This window comes from Pelophylax lessonae (genome assembly GCF_965119305.1).
Source record: "Pelophylax lessonae genome assembly, chromosome: 6".
Classification (NCBI taxonomy): Eukaryota; Metazoa; Chordata; class Amphibia; order Anura; family Ranidae; genus Pelophylax; species Pelophylax lessonae.
The window spans coordinates 238,891,995-238,916,928 of record NC_138773.1 but is presented as its reverse complement, the minus strand read 5'-3'; the positions used below and the strand labels follow the sequence as shown (position 1 = coordinate 238,916,928).

Below are 24,934 nucleotides of genomic sequence, written 5' to 3'. Positions count from 1 at the left end.
GCATATAAGCCCTCAAAATGGGCACTTTTGATCTTCTGTTTAGCTCCCATATACTTCAATGGGGCTCCCTGTTGTGGTTAGAACATTTCCCCTGTTCAGGAGTTCTGCTACGAACCAAACAGGGGGCATTTGGCCCATCCCTAATATCCACATTGGACTTTAAATAATAATTTAATTAAAAGTCCAATGGATATGTTTTTATTTTTTTATTTGATTCACAATGTTTTTGGAGACCAAATGGGGATTCCACTTTATCTTGAAACTATGTATAAAAACACAGAATTTAGTTTTTCAGTTTGTACAAATCTTATAGACTGGCTATGGATTTTTACTGTGTATCTTTCATATATACTAGCCCTGAAGAAGAGGGAGTCAGTTTCCCCGAAATGCTTTGGCTCTACTTGTATACTTTTATCTTCAACAAACTATAAAAATCATCAACTGACGTTGGGCGCTTCTCTCCAATCACCCAAGTGTTCCCTGGGGTAACGCCCCCCATCGTTGTTATCAGACCCTAGAGCTCAACGGAGTCTATCACCTACCACCTACAATTGGGATATAACCCATTGGAAGCAATTCCCTCTATATTCTCCACAAAGTACACTGCCGCTAGCCAGCTACCGGTGGCACCAGTCCAGCGCTGTCTTAAACTTAATGGAGACACAGATCGCAAGCAAAAACCTTATTAGGAAAAAAGGTTTGTTGGGCGCCTCCGGTTGAAAAGCCAGTCCTCCAATATAGTCTTGGTGGGTGAAGGAAAACCAGACAGGTGGGTGGACTTCAGAAGGTGTACAAGTGTACCAGGCTAACACTAAGAGCAGCTCTTGGGAGGCAGAAGCAAATCCAATTGGTAGACAAGGAAGGAGAAAAGTGCCTCTGAGTGTAGCAGATACCACTTTATTCACAGCATCTAGCATCTCTAGCATCTAGCATCTCTCTACACGTGCATTTGCCTGGCTTCCCCAGCATACCTCCAGACGAGTCATGCAGCCCACGGGTTGGACACCCCTAATGTAGTACAAGGCTCTGCTTAAATGGATACAGAGTGAATGGATAGATAGCATTAATCAACCGGGCATATAAAGTTGCGCATGCGCATAAAGAAACGCGTTACCGCCCCTCCACGTCACCACACCCGGTGCAGTCCACCAGCGAGGCATGCGTTCCACCGCTGCCTCGCATTGAATCACCGCTCCGGATTGGGCTTCCCCTTTGGTGTCATCTCCTTGCTGCTGGACAGCCGGAGGACGGGACTAGCCGCAGACCAGGAAGAGACTCCGAGCCGTGAAGACACACGATATCTTCAATGTAAGTCTACTCATTGTTTGTGTGAATAAAGTGGTATCTGCTACACTCAGAGGCGCCTTTCTCCTTCCTTGCAGGCAAAAACCTGGCATAGGTTCTATCCCTTTCTGGCCCATCTCCAGTTATCACCAACCTTATAACATCAAACCTGTGAACTCAATTCAGTTCCTACCACGCACACCTATCTCTACCTAACTCCATATAAAGACGCATTACCCTGGTAGATTTGAAAAAGGTTTCTAGTGATGAACAAGTGATACTAAGATAACCATATCAGCATATTAGTGAGATCCGTGGGTAGTAAAAGTACGCTTCCAGTATACTAACAAGAATTTAAAAAATAAGTTAAAAGCATATGCTTGCCTCTGAATGTATTTAATTATTTGCATAAAGCAGAATGTCTGTAATGTTCTACAAAGCCGATCTCATAAATGTAGAACAAATTCATTCCTTTCATATATATTTATATATAAGTAATGTTTTCTCTGCAAAAGATTATTTTAAAAAGTCTCCAGTATAAAAACGTCTTCTGATTCAGCACAGCACAAAGGAATTCTTTTTATGTTGCCCTTTGAATAGACATCATCCTTAGAAAATCACAGACATCAGTGTTAACCTTCCTGCAGCAATTATCTATGTGTTTTCAGTACCGTGATAGGGCAACAAATACTAACATCTTTTTTAGGTGCTGGAAGGGATTTAATGAGCCCAGACCAGAGTTTTTTTTCAAACCTCGGTGACTTGCACCTCTGTGCTAATAAGTGCTAACATTTACACAAAAGCCGTATTGTTGCAAAGCCATTAAAGCCTTGATCCAGACAGGAAACAAAAAATGACCCCTTCCGCCAACGCTGCAAGGGTTAATTGCTCATTAATGTCTAGGGGAACAATAAAAGGAGACATACCTACCTGATCCTGTGATCCTTCCTGTAGCTAGACCGGTCCCCACAGTTTCGGCACCCCCAGGCTCCGGTGGTCTAGGGTCCTGATATCATCAAGACCAGAGAGCAGGGTCCATAGCTCTGTTCTGGATGTGTGGATGCCAAAGGACAGTCCACCACCAGATTATGCGGGGTGCGTCCTGCTGGGGGAGCAGAGGATCAGATAGATAACACTGTTTTTCCTCCCCCCTAGACAAAATGAGCTGTTAACTTTTGTAGTGTGGGCACAGCCCCCCTGCAAGGAATATTTTTTTAATCTACCCAGAGTTGGGCTTTAAATGCTCATTAAAGCGGAACTTTACCCATAACAACTTGATAAAAAATAATGTTCTTTAGCAAGGAACATACATTCCACATTAATAATTAGGCTATCAAAATTACTGTTTGCTGTAAATTGCTGCCATTTTGCTGAAGCCCAAAGCCCCCAAACAGCAGTGAATTATAAAGCAGAACTAAACCCATCTATGTAACAGTTTATTTTCCAATAGTTTTTATTAAGGTTTTACAAAAAGTAAACAAAGTGTACAACAGTGCAATGTATGCTCATAAGGCTTGGTCATATATCACAAAGATAGCATAACAACCTCAAAAATGTAAATCAAGGCACAACTGACACAGATATAGCCGGTGTAATAAATGCGACAGAAACAGAATAATGCTAGGAATGGCAGCTCAAGTCAGGGTCAGATCAGAACCCTGAATCGGCCGCCAGATTGGCCAGGGGCCAGAATCCCCCCCCCCCCCGGCGCCCCTCAAGGGAACATGCTGCGCCCCAGGAGGGGAGGTGGGCCCCGACCCCGGCCTTGGCCCCCCTCCCCAAACTGAGGGGGGGCACCGGCTCTCCGACTGTGCACTATATTGAATAAGAACAATAAAGCGGGGAAAAAAAAGGAGAAAGAGAACAAAACAAAAGTAGAGAAGGGTAGGAGTGAGCAGAGAGAAGGGGAGCAAAGAATGAAAGAAGGGGAAGAGAGGAGGGAGTCAAGTGGTCCACGAGGGACCATGCAAGCAACTATGTAACAGTTTAAAAGAACAGCTACATTCCTGAAATGCCGGGATTGCTAACTGTCCTCAACCAAACTGTCAAAACAAACATTTTATATATTGCAGCTTACAGTCCTTAGATGTGGTGGCTGCATTTGTTTTCTTTAAGCTTTTTTTTTCACCTAGTGATTAAGCCAGTAATACACTTCCTGTCTAAGAGGTGGCTACTCTATCTATGGAAAAGGAACAGAGACACCGTTGGACAGCAGCATGGTCACCCTGTGGAGAGGGTAGTGTTAGATGGACATAATTGACCAATAAATGAAAGCTGAACTCCAGCTAACATTTTAGAAGCAGTTACAGTAACAGTTTTTTCCTTCTGGGATAAAGGTTTCCCATAAATAAGTAAAAGCCTGTAAGCCCCCCTGTTAGTGTTAAATGGCTGGTCTCATCCCTTTACCTGTCATTTTTGCTGCATAGCTTGGTCTGTCAAAAGAAACTTGAAAAACAACAGTCATACTGGCAGGATCACCCAGTGACAATAAAAAAAAATAAAATGAATAAAAAAAAAAAAAACCCGAATGTGGCCACCACAATTAAGGGTAGGCTGTAATGTATTATGTTTTTGCTTTTGAGTTTAGACACCCTTTAACCAATGCAGTGGTGTTGGCGGGTCGGGGGGTGGGCTGCAATTGTATTATTATTATTATTTTTTCTTTTTTATATAATGCACATATAGAGTTCATCTTTAAAGACTTTGTTGGGGTGAAAACATACACATGTGCACACACCTATGCATGAACTTGCTCTTGTAACTTGGTTAAATATATGCAGATGTGTTTTCAAATGCCCAACCCAAGGAAACCTAAAAATCCTCCCTTGCAGTGGGACTGTGCCCACATTGCAAGAGTTAACTGCTCATTTTTGTCTAGGGACAGCGAAAAGCACTTTTACTTACCCAATACACCGCTCCCCCAGCAGATGGCAGTCCCCTATGCTTCCATAGGGGAATGCCCCTCAGTGCCCTTACATCCAATGGTCCCTGCATTGGTCTTGATGACGTCAGAGGAACTTAGACCACCAGAGCATAGGGGGGGGGGGGAAGCTGCAGGGACTGATCAAGCTGCCTGCAGGAAAGGAGAATCGGGTAAGTAAATCTGCATTGCCAAATCTCCTACACAAAAACAAGCGTTTAACCCTTGCAATGTGGGTACAACTTTATAGAGGCCAAGAGAAGGCTGCCCAGGAAACGTAAAGGCTCAGGTCAAAGGAGTATTTCATCTAAAATTGAATTGAAGGAGTTGTAAACTCTCAAGGTTTTTCCCTAATGCATTCTATTCATTAAGGTGAAAAACCTTCTTGGTTGCAGCTGCCCCCCAGACCCCCCATTAGTCTTACCTGAACCCCAACGTACCAGTGACAAGCACAAGCCCAGCAGCTCCAATCGCTGTCTTGGGTCCTCATTGGATAGATTGATAGCAGCGGGAGCTATTTGCTCCTGCTGCTGTCAATCAAATCCAGAGACACGGGAGCAGTGGGCGGGGCAGCAGCGGGACTCGTGAGTGCGCCTGCATGGGTGCCCCTATGGAAAGCAGCTCTCTGTGGGGGCATCCAATGAAGAGGAGGAGCCAGGAGCTCCGCCGGTGCACCACAGAAAATAAGAATAAGGGCTGCTCTGTGCAAAACCCTTGCACAAAGCAGGTAAGTATAACATGTTTGTTATATAAAAAAAAAAAGACTAACCTGTACAATCACTTTGAATATATTTTTGAATACATCTATATTAATCATCAGAATTTGTCTTTATGTTAGCTCTTGTAATACCTTACACAGCAGGACTGAAACTGGGAGAGGGAAGGCCAAGAGTATGAGCCAATCAAGGTGCATTGCATTGCTGTCAGTCTAGCACTGTAAGCTTACTGATAGGAGAAAAGAGCAGAGTGATGACCTGTCAGTGGGCCGATGCTCTTCCAATGTCCAATCTATATGCTGAGAGTTGAATTGTTTAACTTTCATGTACAAAAGTGAAGTCACTGACCAAACTGAAGTCACTGACCTGGCTATATTGTCCACAAATTGGCTCACACTGCAGGACTGAACTGGGATATGTTGGGGCAAGAGTGTGAGCTAATCAAGTTACGCTGCTTTGCTGTCAATCTAGCACTGCATGCTTACTGACAAAGGAAGAGAGCAGAACGATGGCCTGTTCAGTGCCTTTTCAATGTCCAATCTGCAGGCAAAGAGTTGATCCGTGACCAAGTTGAGTTGTATAACTGCAGTGGAGAAAAGTGAGGTCGCTGACCAGGCTATATTGTCTAGTGGAGTTCCAGGGTCAAAAGACTGGCTGAGCAGCATTACAAATCAATTGTCTTACCTCCGTATGTGGTCTGAATGTAACATTAACACCCTACAACACAGTGCTGCATAAAAATAACTTCAATAATATCTAAAGCTTCACAATTTTATGTTTTTGTAAAAAGTAGATATGCTTGCTACCTAAAACATCGGAGTGCAGATCAGTAATAAATCACAAGTAGATAACAGAGATCCCACACCTCATTGCAGTGACTCAGTAATTTGGTAAAACACACTTTTACTTTACAATAAATTGGTCCTCCCTACGGCTTGATTAGAGCAGTAATGGGACTGTGGCTCCATCTAGTGGCCCACAGAGATCACATTTTATTTCTTTTTTTATTTGATTTCTGTGAATCTCATCTACATGAGTGCTAAGAACTGTTATTTCACAGCCACCAATCAGGTTTTAAATACCAACTGGGGTTGTCCTGGGCAGGTTTGAATCTGACCGGTAGTTCTGGGAAAGTGTTACCAGTTCTTTGATTTAAGCACTGTGGACATATCTGCATTTAACATACTATTAGCATGTCAAGTTGCAGAAATGTAAAGCCTCACTCTAGAGAAAAAAAGACCCCCCCCGCAACAGCAAGGGTTAATTTAATGTAAAGTCTAGAAGCAGAGGAATAATCTGTCAAATATTTATCTTGTTTCTTGCTCTGGCAGGTTCCCCAGACCCTCTTCTTGAAGGCACTGCGGTCACAATTAATACAGTGCAGGACCAATAGCATAGCTCCCAAATGTCCCTGATTTTTAGGGACTGTTCCTGATTTGGAACATTGTCCCTCTTTTCTCCTCATTTGTCCCTCATTGTGGTCTGATCTATATAGTTTATATAAAATGCACTGTTTATCTTTCAAAAAGTGTTTCCCAGGGCTAAACCTTTCATCCAATTTTAAATTCCTGCATTTTCAAAAGTCAAAAGCCAGTATAAAGGAAATATAGCAGTTAAAAAAAAAAAAAAAAACACACTTGTGGGCTTGACTAGTCATTTTTTCTTGCATAATTCTCCTTTAAGTGGACGTGTGGCGGGGGGGTGTCCTATGCCTACATACGTTTGCTATTAGGTGATCTCGTTCTCATTTCAAAATGTCGGGAGATATGCTAATAGTCCCCAACTGTACATGAGGACACTAATGTCCACCTAGAACCAAACCATCAGAGAGAAGAGCCCCTGCTTCTAGGAGAGTGAGGAATAGGTATTACAGCCTTTTCTTCTACCCATAGTCTGATGTAGCACCCTCCTAGAGGTTCTAGGTAGGGAGTGTAATTTGCTCTGCCTGCCTATCAGGAAAGTGGCAGGTAAAACCTAGTTGCTCTGTCTGCTTATCACAGGAGCAGGATTTCTAGTCAGGCCTGTTGCATGTGTCCATGTGTGATTCATCTGGTCTGAGGGAGTGTCCCCACTGTGTCCAATAGGGGAGCATGTTGGACAGAGGAGGAAACCCAGCCAGTGACACACAGGCTTTTGTGGCTGTCCCAGTGGGTTGGCACAAGCAGTGGTGCATCCTGGGATATGTTATAAAAGCCAGGGGCACATGTGGCAGGGTGTCTTTTGGCGGGAAGCCAAGTCCCAGAAGGAGAGTACAGCTGTTTCTCCTTCTGCAGCTGGGAAACATGGTCACAGGCAGTTGGCCTGGTGAACCTGGAGATGTTGCTGAACGCAGAGGTCCAGTGTATGCTGACAAGTGGAGTTTGGAGGCAATGGTGACTCTGGAAAAACAGTGTCCGTGAGTACAGAGGAACATGCCCAGGGGTCTGCCAGGAAGGGGACCACTCCAGAAACTAGGGTCAGCGGACAGGTGTCAGCACACCGGTATTGAGAGTAAAGGGGGTACCAGTTTCAGAATTCTGAAAAGAGTAATTAAAGCAGGAACCTTTCAAACTATCTTCACTTCAGTGGCAAGGTGAAGCAGCAGCATTGCGCACACTACAGCTAGTTGTCCCAAAGATTGTGCATAGTTCATATTTTAGTATCCCACTCATCCCTTCTCCTATCCCAGTTCTCAATAAAAACACAAAAACCAACATCCCCTGAATTGAATATTGACTGAGCCAAGAACTTTCAATGCCGTTTGTTTGCTTTTAGTTGCTAAGGGTAACCCAGGGGAATCCAGAAATTGTAACTCTCAGCAGCTCTCTAGGGGACAGTGCTACATTTGGGGGCTCTTGCTTTCTTAATCAGCGAGGAGAGGTCAGCCTGAGAGGTGTGCTGGGACACTGTTGGTGACGGAGGCCCAGAGCGTACAGCCTAGAGAGAGCGGAGCCCATCCTCAGGGGTGCAGATGCTGGTAATCACACAGCAGCGATAGATCCAGTGGAGCTGAGTAGATACTGGGTGAAGCTGAATTAACTGACCGTGACAGCTGAGTCCTGATCATCCCCAGTGACGCAGAAGTAGTGTATGGTGAAATCCAAATTGCAAGTATAAATCCTCATCTATGTCACACTGACTGCAGATAGGAACAGGCATACACTATTACCCTGGGAGTACAAATATCACGCTGAAGAGTGATAGCGGCCCTTTACCACGTGATCGATCTGTCCAATGATGGAGCGATCAGTTGTCATCAAACCGGCGCATGTCCGGTTCCATTCTCTCCTCTCCTCGCACACTGTACACAGCGATCGGTACAGCGTGCGAGGAGAGGAGGGAGGCTGCACCAACGCTCATCCCCTGCCTCCTCCATGCTTCAACCATATCTCAGTCATGCCTCGAACATACCTCAATCATACCTCAGCCGTGCCCATCCATGCCTCAATCATGCCCATCCATGCCTCAATCATGCCAGTTTGTACCTCAATCATGCCCATCTGTGCCTCAATCATGCCTATTCCTACCTCAATCATGCCTCATTCATGCCCATCCGTGCCACATCCATGCCTCATTTGTGCCCACCCATGCCATCTCAGTGTTCATCCATGGCTCATCCATGCCACATCCATGAAACATCAGTGCTCAGCCGTGTCACATCCATGCCTCATCAGTGATCATCCATGCCACATCAGTGCTCATCCGTGCCACATCCATGTCACATCAGTGCTCATTCATGCAACATCAATGCTCATCCGTGCCACATCCGTGCTCATCCGTGCCACATCCATGCCACATCAGTGCTCATGCATGCAGTATCCATGCCACATCAGTGCTCATGCATGCAGTATCCATGCCACATCAGTGCTCATCCGTGCCACATCAGTGCCACTATAGTGCTTATCAGTGCCCTATAGTGCCTCACAAAAGTGTAATGGGTAGTCAGGAAATGAGGGTGCTCCCTGCATGTTGGGCCTCTGTATGTGGCCAGACTGTGTAAAAGTCTCACACATGTGGTATCGCCATACTCAGGAGGAATAGCAGAATGTATTTTTTAAAAAATCTTCATTTTGCAAAGAATTGTGGGAAAAAAATGACAACTTCGAAAAACTTTGGTTATTTTGTACATACAATTAAATTTGTTACATTTAGCTACATTCTCTGTAGTTTATTTAAATTACTTTTTTTTTTTTTTGTAACCATTCCACAGTGGTTCATCAGGTATATAACTCTTAGTGCCGGTTCACACTGATCCGACTTGTCAGGCGACTTGGTCGTCTGACAAGTAGCTTCCAATGCTGTGCAATGGAACCGTTCTAATCAGAACGACTCAAGTCACTCCGACTTAGAAAAAGGTTCCTGCCCTTTTTTTTTGCAAAATCGGAGCGACTTGCATTGACTTCCATTATGTGAAGTCGTTGCAAGCCGCGCTGAAGTCCCGCTGCACGGGCGACTTCGAGTCGGATCAGTGTGAACCGACTCTTAGGCTACTCCATTTGGTTGCCATTTTTTGATATGCATTCTTTCTGTTGCCGTAGAGCCCACACTTTATCCTATGTTGCCTATAAGAGTGAGTCGGTAGGTTAATAGAGGATGTCCATTACATCCTCATTTATTGGTGGTCCCATTTTTCTTTATATTGTTTTTTATTCATATGCTATGGCTCTTATTACCTGCGTTTAGTTTATTTTTCAGTTTTAATTATCTTTTAACTGTTGTGATTGTTATCAATATACTGCCCAATTATAACCCAAATAAAATAGAAATCTCTTAATCAATATCTTTTCTTGTTAAACTCTCAGCCTAACGATCTTGGTAAACACAGATAATTAGAGCTTAGCCTGCTAAAGTGAATCATCTCCACAGTAACAGCAACAGAACCAGCTACAAAGACAGCAGTTTGACCATTGTGCTTTATCTGAACACTTTATTGGCCACCAGTATGGGACAAGGATCTTTGTTGTTCTACTTAAAAGGTGTAAACTGTTATGAAAAGGGTCATCAGACACTTCCAGATACACAGATGTATACATTTAAATTACTTCATAGGAGGTCAATAACCTTTTTTTCAACACATCCAGGCAAAATCCGTCCTTCACTCTTGGAGGAGCATAAATGTTGAATTCTTAAAAGCGTTATGTTTCTCAAAAGGTTCATAATGTTAATGAAAATATCATGATTACTACAGTGCCTTGAAAAAGTATTCATACATCTTTACATTTTTCACATTGGGATTTTAAGTGATAGACCAACACAAAGTGGAACATAATTGTGAAGTGGAAGGAAAATGAGAAATGGTTTTCAAATTTTTTTGCAAATAAGTATCTGAAAAGTGTGGCGTGCATTTGTATTCAGCCCCCTTACTCTGATACCCCTAACTAAAATCTAGTGGAACCAATTGCCTTCAGAAGTCACCTATTTAGTGAATAGTGTCCACCTGTGTGTAATTTATTCTCAGTATAAATACAGCTGTTCTGTGAGGTTTGTTAGAGAACCTTAGTGAACAAACAGCATAAAGAATTGAAGGCCAGGGATTACACCAGAAAGGTCAGGAATAAAATTGTGGAGAAGTTTAAAGCAGGGTTAGGTTATAAAACAATATCCTAAGATTTGAACATCTCACGAAGCACTGTTCAATCCATCACCTGAAAATGGAAAGCATATGGCACAACTGCAACCTACCAATACTGAATACAAAATCACTTTTCAGATATTTGTAAAAATTTTGAAAACCATTTAACATTTTCCTTCAACTTCACAATTATGTGCCACTTTGTGTTGGTCTATCACATAAAATCTCAATAAACTACATTTACATTTTTGGTTGTAACATTGCAAAATGTGGAAAATGTCAAGGGGTATGAATACTTTTTTGAAGGCACTGTATATGTTCACTTTTTTAAAATAGTAGTATTTGCTATAGAAAACCAAAGGAAACAAAAAAAAAAACTGACATTTTTGATGAGGGGCCAGATTTGCTGTTGAGATTACAATAGCAATCACTGGCAAATGCCTGCATTGCAAAGAGATGCGCAGAAACCTGGCGATGACATCACTGGAACAAAAATAAGGTATGTAATAAAAATTGATATATTTTTTGGATTATATTATGATTATATCATGATGAGGGGAGCTAGAGGAACCATGGAAGGCTGGGGAGGGGAGTCTATACTGGGTGATTTGTGTTGGGGTGTCCGTACTGAGGGCGTAAAACATGCACTAATGCAAGGAGCACTAGACCAAAGGATAAAAGAGTAAAGGAGGGTAGCCTTGTCTGCTGTGAGCAGCCTAATCTGAGCCAGTGAGTTCTACAAATGTTTTTGTCCTTTCACTATTATGTACAAACTTACATCAAAGTCCTGGCTTCTCTTAGATGCTTTTTTCTTCATTATACTGAGGGGGGTAGGCTGGGAGGGGGGATTTAGGGATGTAAGGGGGATCTGTACTGTGTGGGATTTGAGCCTGGATGAGAGGTGTGATTTGTTTTGGGAAGAGGGAGTAATTTTGGTTGTACTCTGTAAAGTGACCTGTGGTTTACACACTCCTAACCCCTGCACTATAGGCACATGGGGCTCATTCAGATGGGGACTGAGACACATCATCTGGCACTAAGCCAATTTTTGCTGCACCTGCATCCACCTCAGAGCGGAGTGCATGCAGTCCATAGAAGTAGAAGCAGATGCAACGGCTGCACAGACACAGCTGCATGTCAAAACCTGACATGCAGGCAGGAGCGGGGTGCACAGATCCAAACGCACAGTGTCTAAGTTCAGATACATCCACCTGCTCCTGTCTGCATGTAAAATTAGACATGCGACTGTGTTTGTGCAGCCGCTGCATCTGAATCTACTTCTAAGGGCTGCCTTTGCTCAGCTTCAAGGTTGATGCAGACACAGCCAAAAGTGACTGAGCAAGGAGGACGGGTCGCAGCACCCATCTGAATGAGCCCCTGAGGGAATTTAGTAAAACTGGAGAAGCCAAAATCTGGAGCAGCTGTGCATGGCAGGCAATCAGCTCATAGCTATCATTTTCAAAGGTAAACCAAACAAGCTGAAGACAAAAGCTAATTGGTTGCCATGCACAGCTGCTCCATATTCTTTATGTTTCAGTTTTGATAAACTCCCCCCGCTGTGTTTTACATTTCATACTCCTGACCACTGCACTCTACTTTACATTCCTTGTTAAGGTCAGCTGTGTGTGGAAAAGCAAATGTAATGGAACAGCTTAATTTTATTAAAAATGAGTGTGCTGAGGTATTGTAGATATCTGTTGCAAGCTTGCTTGTGTCATAAAACCATAGGACCCTTTATACCTCTCCCACTATTGATGCACTTTGACCACACCCACAATTTAAAGCGGGGGCCCCAGGTGCCAGATGTGCTAGGTTTGCCACTGGCTGTAATAGAACATATCTTAGAACATATCTTATCATTATGTTTTGCCTCTCAAGGCCTCTTAGGCCCCTTTCTCACTCATGTGACTTGTCCTGCGACTTGGGACTGCAAAGTACATGATTTCCAATGAGTACTGTTCATATCTGTGCGACTTCAAGTCCCAGCATCTTTAAAGCAGTCCCTGCACTGCTTTGGTCCACCTGATGCTTTTGAGGTCCATAAACCTCAGGATTACACAGGCATTGCTTCAAGTACAGTCAAAATCCCGGCCAAAAACTGCGGCAAAAATCGTGCAACTTTTAGGTGGCATAAGTGTAAAAGGGACCTTACTGTTTAAAGAAGAATTCCAGGTATCGATCTTTTATGCATAGTTATACTGTATGTTAGTTGGTTATATGCAGTTATTTGGACCAATGTATCTAAGTATATACCATACTTGGCCAATCCCCCTGGAAGCTGGAAATCAATAAAGTAGACACTGCTACTCCAATGATCTCCACTTGTTTCCAAATCCTGTGTGGATCGGCTGTCCTTTTGCATTCTAAACAAAGGAGGTCGCCCACTTGGCACCAGCAGCATTTACGGAATTCTTTGCAATTTCTGAATAAATGCAACATGTTCTCTAACTGGATGAGGTTGAGAAGCGGGCTAGTGAGGTCACACTCCCCACCTTGTCCAATCAGAGAACTCTTTGAATTTATTCAGAAAATGCAAAGCCTTCTCTGAATTGCGCTGGTGCCAAAACGCCGACCTCTTATATTCAGAATACATCAGGCCAACTGCTAAGCACAGCACCCAGAAGCAAGTGGAGGTCACTAAAGTAGCAGTGTCTACTAGCAGTGAGTTCCAGCTTTAAGGGGGATCGGCCAAGTATGGTATTTGCTTAGTTACATCGGTCCAAACTGAAATTCTTCTTTAACACACACATATTTTGACTACATCTCTGATTTGCTTTACATGCATCACAAACCGCCCCAACCTTCCCCAAACAACATACCTATGTGTGTCATTAACCCAATTTACCCAATGTGCATCACCCTAATAAATGTGAGGGAACTATCTGCATAGTTAAGGTGTACAAAATCACAAAATGTATGAGCATCCTATACCAATATAGATAAAGATCAGCAGAACTTGCATTAGCCAACAAAAGATTTCTCATCGTCGATAAAACTATTGCAGTACAACACATAAGTGTTCCCTGACTGTGTGGTGTAAGTAGATTAATGACAGCCACACTAAGTGCCAGTATCACAGCTGAAGTAATGTTCGAAGCACCTACAGTTAGATTAATCTCTGTGTCCAATGCTGCTGACCTTTGTAGTGACCTACACGTAAATCCGCAACCTGCAGTGCAAACATATTTTTTACTGCTGATTCGGACATCGCAATGAGTATGCATATCTCATATATCAGATAACTAAAGTTAGATTTACCAGTCAAGGGCAAATACAAGTCTAGTGGGTCTGACATAATATGATACACTGCTCAACATGGCCTACATTTCCTTGCCTAATTCAGCTGCAAAGAGAACTATGTGTCTTAGTACTAAACACAGAAAGGCTTTTACTTGCTGATTAGTTAAAGGGCTAGTACATCCAAAAGTGGAAGTTTGGTTATGGATGTAAACTGGTGAGTGTAGTCACACAGTGGTATCTGATATCCCCAAGGCACCTCTTATGACTTAGGAATGATTTAGGAATTCACTCCAACAGAAAGCCACAGAAAAGACAAAGAGGGTTTGGCATACATACTCACTTAGAGGTAGTGGTAGTGAAAATGGCCCAGGCTGGCCTGCCTGATCCTCAGCACAGGGGGTAATGTTACGTTGCAGAAAATACCTAGGATGCAAAGCTTTGACTCACCCAAGCCGGTCACAGCTGAGAGCAGGTAAAAACTCTTCGGCAGTCCTGAGGCACTGGACTCAAAAGTCTGGATGTTACACAGGGAAATATCCACAAAGCACAGGAAGACAATAAGGAGACACAGGCTGGGAATGCACCTGCGCTAATAATGAGGATGGGTGGAAGTCACAACGGAAACAGACTGGTTCAGAGACCACCCCAGGTACACCCCAGTGGCAGAAATGACCAAGGAGCTCTACCAATACACCATGGAGTCTCACTTCTGCTCTTTAGTCCCCCCCCCCCCCAGTCTATACTACATATGATAACTAAATAGATACTAAATAATTATAAATAATAATTATAAATAGATAATAATATAAAATAGCCCGTTCTGTAGCCACAAATATAGCTTGCGATGTAGTCATATTTTGTTTGCATGCTAGTAATTTATTCCTATAAAAGAGGAGACTAAATGGGTATAGTACTGGTCTGCTCATGGTTTTTCTATCCTTTGCTTTCAAATTTCTGCCTGCAAATTTAATCCCACTGTCAATATTATGTTAATACAAACAATTTGCAATTACTTGTAATTTGTATGTGTGGGCTGATGTGCATCGGCATACCTGCTGATTGGCTGAGGATGTCTTAAAGTGGACTACATTTGGTTTACCGTTGTACAGTGTAGTTAGCCTCTATTGTGCATTTGCCAATAATGATGTTTGTTAGCAACTTTGCTTTTCCCAGCTACCAGCTATGACCTTGCTAGTTTTCCTATTCCATCTTCTATTTCTCTAACTGACGCCCATCTTGGTTGTCTTCCTCAGCTGGACCCATAGCTAGTTTACACGTAATGACTGGTCTAAATCCTCATCCTTTTTAGCTGAGACTCAATAAAGTCTTATGTTTGTCCCATTTCTGGTAGTGTACCTGCTTGTTTGGTAATGATCTTAGGCTTGTTTTGAATTTTGAATTTCCTTCTTGTAAATTGCTCATTGAAGATTAAGTCTTGATAATCCAGCACCCAATAAAAGAAGAAAGATGGCAGCTACAGTTGCAATTACCAAGCCTGGACAATCATTTGACCCTTTTCTTTCTCAGTCTAAATTCTGCTTTGATCATCCCTACTGCAAAAACTCTGAAGTTCAAGGATTTTGAACAAACGTGAGAAAAGCCTAAAACTGTGGTTTGGAGACATTTCTTAAGTAAATGCTTTATACAAGAAGATCAACAGCATACCGATAAAAAAGAGTTTCAATTCTAAAAATCTTCATGAACAAGGTTTTTATTACAGACAATGTGAAGTGCTACTTGTCAGCTGTCACATCAAGAATGAGTAAAATTATTAGGGAATCTGGGAATGTATACAAGTCTACAGAACAAGAAAAAGTCAATAATGGGAAACAGAGATTACAGATTATGCTCACCTATAAAATTCAAACGAATCTCACTGGCAAAGCCAGACTGCTTGGTACAGACATTAAAAAAAGTAATCACTTATCAAATGGGTATATTGTGGTGCACTGATATGCAATGTGGATGGATTTGCTCATACTGGGTCCACAACACCATAAAAAGTGTGCACAATAGATCTTCCAGCCAAGTTGCAGCTCTGGTTAAACTAGTCTAGCTATAAAATATAATAAAGGGGAGAGAGAGAGGGAGAGAGAGAGGGAGAGAGGGAGAGAGGGAGAGAGAGGGAGAGAGGGAGAGAGAGAGAGAGAGAGAGAGAGAGGGAGAGAGGGAGAGAGGGAGAGAGAGAAAGAGAGGGAGAGAGGGAGAGAGAGGGAGAGAGAGAGAGAGAGAGAGGGAGAGAGGGAGAGAGAGGGAGAGAGGGAGAGAGAGAGAGAGAGGGAGAGAGGGAGAGAGGGAGAGAGAGAAAGAGAGGGAGAGAGGGAGAGAGAGGGAGAGAGGGAGAGAGAGAGAGAGAGAGGGAGAGAGGGAGAGAGAGGGAGAGAGGGAGAGAGAGGGAGAGAGGGAGAGAGAGAGAGAGAGAGAGGGAGAGAGGGAGAGAGGGAGAGAGAGAGAGAGAGAGAGAGAGAGAGAGGGAGAGAGGGAGAGAGAGAATGCACACCAATGTAATGTAGCACTGGGTTTCTTTATGAAAATAAATGGAAGAACCAGTATTTGTTGCACTTGCAGGAAAATAAAAATATTAGAGAATTCATTGCTTTTTTTATCATGTTTTTTTTTTTTTTATCATGTTTTTAAGAAGAAATCTAATACTACATTAGATAGTGTGCCTTGTGTCTCCCTCCCTTCTTTGTATTATAGTATTTTGGACCTGGCTGTATTCCATTCTTTTATTGTCCTTCTATACTCCTTATCAAACCGATCTTCTTTCCTTTACAGATTTTGATATCCATGAACTTTTCCCGAAGATCCTATTGTAATTTTTTTATTTTCTGTGTCTTACCTCTATTTCTTTTTTGTTAACTACACTTTCTGTTAGTAGACTCTTAATAATTTCTTGATATTTCTTATTTTTACATGCCTTTATATGTAATTTATGAATATCATATCACTTTCTTTCTTTTAGTTACAGCTGTACATTATATTCTTGTATTATTTAATAGGTACCATAAAATAGTCTGAATCACAATTCACTCCTCTTGTGCTTCCAATATTTATTACATCCATTTTCTTCCTTGCTCCTTGATCCTTTTATAACCAAAACACCCACTTCTTATCATCTTCCACAGTCACTATGTTCAGGATCCACTAAGCTTGTTTCATTATTCTTGCACATTTCATGCAAACTAAAGCCTGATGCATAGTTGGGCTATATGCATCCTGTGTGTTCGTTACTTATTTTGGCATGTTGCCAATTTGTGCATATTACTCCTTTAAATTGTTATACACTTCTAGACTTTCAGAAAAATGTTCTATTATTTCTTCATCTACTTCCCTATTGGGCAGGACAGTGTAAATGAGATGTCTAACATTTTACCACTCATTTTTCGAGTACATAAGTGTGTATTTACATGTGTAAATGACAGCTTATTAAATTTAATATCCACTACAAATCCAGTTTCAAAAGTGTAATTTACATGCTCAATATAAAAATAACTCTGTAGTTAATAGAATCTGTTACCTTAAGATCTTCTTCTCTAGCCTCTTCAATTGCTATCAGTTCTTTTTTTTTTATACGCCCTTAATTAAGTGTATCGAGTCTGTTTATGCTCAAAACCTTTCAAGTTGTCCTTAAAACTTTAGCTTGCTTCTTGGTTGATGCCTATCATCCATCCAGATACTTTCTTCAGGCTTTGCAAAAATTCATTTTTGTTTGGATTGGGTTGTTAGCCCAAGCCAAACTCCCACACTGGAGGACCAGAGTACCCCTTTTGACTAAATCACATCAAGTACAGTCATATATATTAAATATGCTACCGCTGATATAGCTGTGAAAAAATTTCGACAAGACAAGCCCAACAACTACACAAATGTAGGGTTATCATTAGAGTCAAGTACTCCCTAGCTAAAAATCTACTGTGACCAACAATTGTTTTTTTTCCAAATTATTTTACAACGGTTATAATAAGTAAGCCAATTATATCACGACTATTGAACCAAATCAGTTTCCAATAATCCAAAACCACTATCTTGTCCTTATCTAGTGCTTTATCTAGTGCTTTTGGATACTTACATTTTCTTTTTTGTAAGTAAGGAGATACTGATGCTCTACAAATTGCTAACAACGTTCCTAAGGTGATGTTTAATCTCCAGCAGCCAAACATTCATTTTTTCAATAAGGAGAACAAACAATTCTTTTGGAGCATACATGCTAATTCTTAACAGTGAACTGCTCAGAAGTTAGTGTCAAGGCAGTGCCTGGTGTAGTGCTGGGGCAGATATAATAACTGGCAGTTAGATATCTGTCTTTGGCCAGTTCTTTACAATCTAGGTTCACATAAAGCTATGAAGCTGAAAGATAAAAAAGATGAACCACTATCAGCATGTCACTGGTACTATGTAGCTGGTACAATAACTTCTGACTGCCTTTGGACCTTTAGTGCCTGGACTTTAGTATGTATTGGTTTTGATATTAACACTCCCGTATACTCCTTTAAAGTCGAAATCTAGATGGGCCAAATGGTTCTTATCTGCCGACACATTCTATGTAAGTCCATCCTAACACTAATATCTCTAAATCTGCAGGCATCCACAATCTAAGACTAACCTATCCAGCCCTGTAAAAAAGAAATTGCTATACGTACCTTTTTTGAAGTTGCTCCGGTCCAGGCCCATACTGAGCTGTCAGTGGTGGCTTCGCTGTTGAGGTGGGTGCAGAGGAGGCACCCAACAAGCCCCATAGTAACTCTATGGGTGTTGTCACTTCCCATTCATTTCCCAGCCATTGTCGCATGTCTCCTCTGCAGAGCTTCCGCTACTGGAGACCGGACTGGATCGACTTAAAAAAAATATGTATACGGTTTTCTTCTTTACAGGGCTAGATAGGTTAGTCTTAGATTGTGGATGCCTGTAGATTTTTGGATTTTAGTGTTAGAGTGGACTTCCACTTTAAGCCATACATCAACATAGTGTTGAGTAAGAAATAGTAGAAACGCTAAAGCATATATTTCTGGCACAACCAAAATACAGCCTTTACATTTACAATGATATTGAATATTTATAATATCAAAAGGATACAAGTTTACTAACATGCCCACACATGATTTGGCAGATTTAATCAGTGGCATTAATAAAGCCAATTAAACTTGTACGCAAAGCACCCACAGCTGCTAAGTTCATCCATCCTCCAAAAAAACTGCATCCGCTTGAAAAAGTTCATAAACAATAAACATAAGACGGATAATCCTTGTTTCTTACCTGCACTGGTGCTCACAAGTACAGATCCAGATGACGTACCACTTGGTAGTTTTCCATTGTTAAGTTGCTTAACTCTTTTTAGGTGAGATTTTCCATTGTAATGGATCTGAGCCTGTGCTGCAGAGTTCAGCTGTATATTGCACACTTCGCACAACGAATACAAGATCTTCTTTTTTTCACTGGAAAACTGGCACTCAGAATTGTCAGTCCATGTCACCTTTTCCTCAAAGCATCGTAAAAACATGGCCGTGCTCATCCTCCCATTTTCAGGCTTGTGATCAGGACTCAAAGGGCGCTTCATGCCTGCAAATGTAAATAGTCACACATATGACTTTGTATTAGTGTTATTGTACGTTGACACATGTAGTTAATTTAGCAGATCTGAAAACTGCCTGATTGACTGTGGTTACTAGAAAGGATCTGGTCAGCTGTAAAGCTGCTCAATCACTTCTACAAAGCACAGACGTGGCAACACCCCCAAGGGATGCAAACATGACTGCCTTTCCTGGAAACCCAGTATCACATAAATCATCATCAAAGTGCAGAGGGGATTGGGGACGGCTTTTACGCAATCTTCCCTGGGTGAAGTGATCCCAGAAGTACTCAATTCTGAACACTTCCGGGTTCAAAACTGTTAGATTTCTACTACTGCCAAGAAACAGCAGAGTGGGCATTTTCTGTCCCCAATCTGCTTGGACTGAAGCACAGACATGGCAACACCCCCAAGGATTGTGAACATGACTGCCTTTCCTGGGAGTCCAGTATAATATAAGTCATCATCACGGTGCAGAGGAGGGGGGATTGGGGACAACTTTTCCCCAATCTTCCCTGGGTGAAGTGATCCCAGAAGTACTCAATTCTGAGCACTTCTAGGTTCAAAACTGTTAGATGTCTACTACTGCGAAGAAACAGCAGAGTAGGTGTTCTCTGTCCCCAATCTGCTTAGACTGAAAGGAAGGCATCAGGGGTGTAATTTTTGGTGTACTGTCACTCAGTATAAGAATAGATATTTCAGGCTAGATCAATTAAAATTATTTTATGAATATGTGAATGAATACGGTTATACTTTTTTTTTTGCTCTGTAGGATTTTTTGCTTTACCTTTTTCAGTGGATGAACTGGACTGCTTTTCTACCTCCCATACATGCTTTGGTGACTAGAAGACATATAATTCAGTTGCAATAGTGCAGTCCACTGGACTGTTACTTGGTGCTTGCTGTGTGGCCATTGTCTTTTTTGGTTGATAGCTTGTAAATGGGTCAAGATCCAGAAACATGCAATTTGGTATATGCCTAGTGCTTTGATATACAGAATTCTTAATTAGCAGATACTCTTAGCTGATTTAAGCAGCCCCTTAACAAAATTTCAAATATGCAAGTAGGTTTTATTACTATTTTTTAATTTGTGCCTACAAATAGATTAAAACTATGATGTAATTTTGGTTTAGGTGTAAATCACTTTCTATTAGTATTTTTGTAGTTTGCTTGTTATTATGGTATGCTGAGATATCCAACCAAGATTTTTTTTTTTTTTTGGTGCACTGTTTTTTTTTTTTTGGATAAAAAAATAATCATATTCTCTGAACAATTTAATTCGTATTCTTTGTATAACTTTTTTAGTTATTAAAAACTAAAAAAACAAGTTTTGGCTTTACATACAGATTAATAAAGGGCTACTGCATAGGTTTTTGCCTAATTAACCAGTTTGCTTTGGGAAATCCATTTTCATTTGATAAGTTCTCCAGGTGAACTGCATCCACAAGAAAAATCTGATAAACTTGTAGTGGTAGTAGCCTCATTCTCTCGCCTGCAACTTTCAAATAACGGATCAGAGGGGTAAAGGGTTCAGCGTGGTTTAATTCTGACCAATCTGCAGTAGCAGCAGGAAGCAGTGCTGCCAACTTCCTTCCGAAATTTTTTTTATGGAAAAAACACGGAAAAATTTACTGACAGAGCGCATTTTTTTACTGACAAAACATAGAAACTTTACTGACAGAGTGCATTTTTTACTGACAAAACATAGAGAATTTACCGACAGAGCACATTTTTACTGACAACCTGAAATATGACTAAAAATCTCCTATTAGAAACTAAAATAATTAATATTTAACCACTTTAAGACAGGAAAGATTTGCAACCCTTAATGACGTGGCCCTATTTTGCGATTCGGCACTGCGTTACTTTAACGGACAATTGCGCGGTCGTGCGACGCTGTACCCAAATAAAATTGATGTCCTTTTTTCCCACAAATAGAGCTTTCTTTTTGTGGTATTTGATCACCTGTGCTCTGTGATTATTTCAGGGAGAAGAATGGTCGGCTGTGTTTACAACAGCCGACCGTCCTTCTCTCTCAGCGGGGAATGATCGCGGGTGTCAGGCGGCAATTGGAGCCACCTAACCCGTGCATCGGCTTCCCCGCTCGCCCCCTAGCTTCCCACGCGACCGATGTAGGTCTACGTCAGTTTGTGCAGGAGAGCCACCCTGCCGCAGTAAAACTGCGGCGGGTGGTCAGGAAGTGGTTAAAGCATATAAGCAATATATAAATATTAACAGTGCCTGTAACAAGTAATCTGCTCAGCCTACAATGAAATGGCACCACTGTGCAATTTTACCACGATTGTTGTACAACAGAATCGAGCAGCAATTGCGACAAACCTTTTAATATTAAGTGAAACTTGTTGCCCAAAAAGGAGGAGGAACTTCTTTTGGGCTACAAACATGCATAATGAATGGGCTGTCCTATAAACATGCATAGTGAATGGGCTGTCCTATGTGGGAAAGGGGGAATTGCGTAAAAATCACTCACATAAAAAATAAATACACTAAATTCATCAATAAAAAAGGGAGCTGTTTTACCTGCCAATGGATTTGTATTTATGTCCATCCAGTTCTTAGAGTTACACATGTTTGTCACAAAGCACATCCCTGTCTGACAGGGCAGGTCTTGTCCCTCCCCCAGCCTATGATTAGATAGTGAAAGGAGGAGCAGCATACTGATCATGACTCTCTGTCATGCTGCTCCCTCCTCCAGTCAGTGTGTTCCTTGTTAGCACATAAGCAGCATTACAGCAACAATGATTGGCTCCCAGTTCTTTTCTTTCCTTTTCAAGTCTTAGCTCTGCTGTATACTGCTGGTACTGCCCTCCACCATGGGTCTTAAATTTTTATCATTTAATGTGAAGGAACTGAATCACCCGGCTAAGCGTCGGTCATTGTGGCAGGAAGCCATAACCCAAGGATGTGATGTCCTTTTTGCACAAGAAACACACTTTCGTGCCACTAACCCGCCACGCTGCACCCACCCCAGGTTTCCCTATATCTTCTCGGCCAATGCCGACATGAAGAGGAAAGGAGTACTAACAGCTATACGTGATACTGTCTCTTTTAAACTCATTAAAGACATTGTAGACCCACAGGGTCGGTATCTTATCCTGGCCTGCGAACTGAACTCAACCCTGTTCACCTTGGTTAACACATACGCCCCCAATACTCGCCAGATCCATTTTTTTAATAGGTTGATGCAAGTTGTCCACAAGCAAAAGGCGGGCTCGCTCCTCCTTTCTTGAGATTTCAACCTCACACCTGACCATGAACTGGTTTCTACCTTTACTCCTAAAAGGCGGCCAGCTGACCTCAGGTCATGCATTCTAGGACACGACCTCTTTGATGTCTGGAGATGCCTTAACGCTAATGCTAGAGACTACACATTTTTTCCTCCCCGCACCAGTGTTATAGCAGGATTGATCTCTTTTTGATAGACCGCAGCTTACTGTTAAGGGCTTCCTCCTCTGGGATGGGCGACATCACGTGGTCTGACCATGCCAGTTTCGATGACCCTGGAGGACTCGCTCTCTTCTAAACCTGCTCGTGTCTGGAGATTGAATCCCAAGTTGTTGCAAAATCCCCTTCATGAACAAACTGTTGTGGAATCCTTGGCTCATTATTTCGCAGATAATGCTTCCTCTGCTGGTGATCCTTACCTTTTGAGGAACGCACATAAGGCCGTCATCAGAGGGACCCTTATCAAAATGGGGGGCTGGGGAAAGGAGGAAGCGCACAAGCCAAATTGATAGCATTCTTTCCCACATTCACAACATGGAGGCACAGAATAAATCTGCCCCTTCCCCTCTCTTTCACAGGCCCTGTCTGAGGCCAGATACTGACTCCGCTCTGTTCTACTGGACGGTTTCGAATATGCCTCTCGACGATTGAAAATGACTCACTATGCCCTGCGGAACAGGGCAGGTAAAGTGCTGGCCCACAGACTTTGCGGGGCACGGTTGAGGATGAGGCCTTCATATTTAGTCCACCCTACTTCTAAGGACAGGGTGTATCACCCTCAGGCTATTGCTAATGCATTTGGGGACTACTATAGATCTTTGTACAATCTAAGAGAAGATGCCTCCATCCCTCAACCGTCTCCCGCCTCCATTGAGACCTTTCTGCGGGGTCTTCAAATACCCACTTTGAAGCCGGCAGACCTTGCGATACTCAATGCCCCCTTTACAGCTGCGGAGGTGTCTAAGGTCATAGCCACACTACCCCTGAACAAATTCTCTGGGGAATACTATCGGCGTTTCACTTCTATTCTCACGCCACATCTAGTTAGAATGTATAATGTTGCGGCTTCCTCCTCGACCTTCCCTCCTGAGATGCTGGGGGCCACGGTGGTAACAATCCCTAAACCCGGGAAGGAGCCAACCTTACCCCAAAACTATCGTCCTATTTCTTTACTGAATTGTGATATTAAAATCTATGCAAAGATATCTGACCCTCATCCACCCCGATCAATCAGGTTTTGTTATATCGCGTCAGACTTCTTGCGCTACCCGCAGAATGCTCAATATTCTCCACGTAGCCAAGCAGTCCCGAACACCTTCTCTGCTCTTTACACTGGACGCAGAGAAGGTGTTCGATAAGATCCATTGGACTTATCTGGCACAAACCCTATCTACTTGGCAACCATGGCCCTTTATACCTCACCCTCTGCACAGGTCCTCTCGGCAGGAGCGCTATCTGATCTGTTTCCCATTACTAATGGCACTCGACAGGGGTGCCCTCTGTCCCCGCTGATTTTTGCGTTCTTAATGGAACCCCTTGCCATCTACGTGAGATCCCACACAGACATCACAGGCCTTTATGTCCAGGATGCCCAACACACTATAAGTTTATTTGCAGATGATATGATACTCATTCTTACTAACCCTACAAAATCCCTCGCAGCTGTTCACCATGCCCTTTCCCTATTCAATGAGGTTTCTTACTACAAAGTTAATGACACAAAGTCACTCATACTACCACTGGGAGTCCCCCTAAACACACAGACTTCGCTGCAGCGACGTTATCCTTATCAGTGGTCGGAGGTTGGCATAACATACCTAGGCATTACCTTGACCCCTGACCCCCGTGACCTCCTGAAAGCCAATTACATCCCTTTCTTAGACTCCCTGCAATCGAAACTATGAGATATGGCAAAAACAGTGTGGTCTTGGTCGGGAAGGTTGGCATCGTTCAAGATTATGCTTCTCCCGCAACTGCTGTTCCTATTCCGCATCTTTCCAATACCCGTCCCCACCTCCTCCTTTACTAGCACAAAGTCTTTTGAATCACTACTTGTGGCAGGGCAAGAGGGTGGGTTGTGCCTTCAGCAAATTACTCCCTATTCGGTGTGCAGGTGGTGTAGGACATGTCCTCCTCAAAGACTACTATGTGGCTGCAATCCTCACTCAGACGAGAGCTTGGTTTCATGCACATGTCGACAATCGTTGAGCAACGATTGAGGCAACACTAGTACCCGGAGGGAACCTCCTGAACTATCTCCTGGTCTACAAATACGCCTCAGGTACATCACTCCACTTATCCCCAACTATACTAGCCACTACTTCGGCATGGGAAGCCCTGATACTACACCGGACGGCCTCGGGCCCCCAAACACCCCTTCACCTCTCCATTTCTGCCCTGGCGGTGAT

General features: G+C 42.5%; 1 protein-coding gene across 2 annotated transcripts in view; it reads right to left on the bottom strand.

Annotated features, from left to right (window-relative positions):
• Positions 1-19,268, bottom strand: part of ZNF385B (zinc finger protein 385B) — a gene marked incomplete at its 5' end in the record, with an annotated part of 556,508 nt that extends 537,240 nt beyond the window's left edge. Inside the window, one exon of one of the 2 annotated variants that reach the window (XM_082261100.1) lies at positions 18,968-19,268. In XM_082261100.1, coding sequence (XP_082117226.1) covers positions 18,968-19,268 — 301 coding nt within the window. The remainder of the gene's footprint in view (positions 1-18,967) is intronic. The other variant, XM_082261101.1, reaches the window with a different exon arrangement.
• Positions 19,269-24,934: the final 5,666 nt, after the last annotated feature.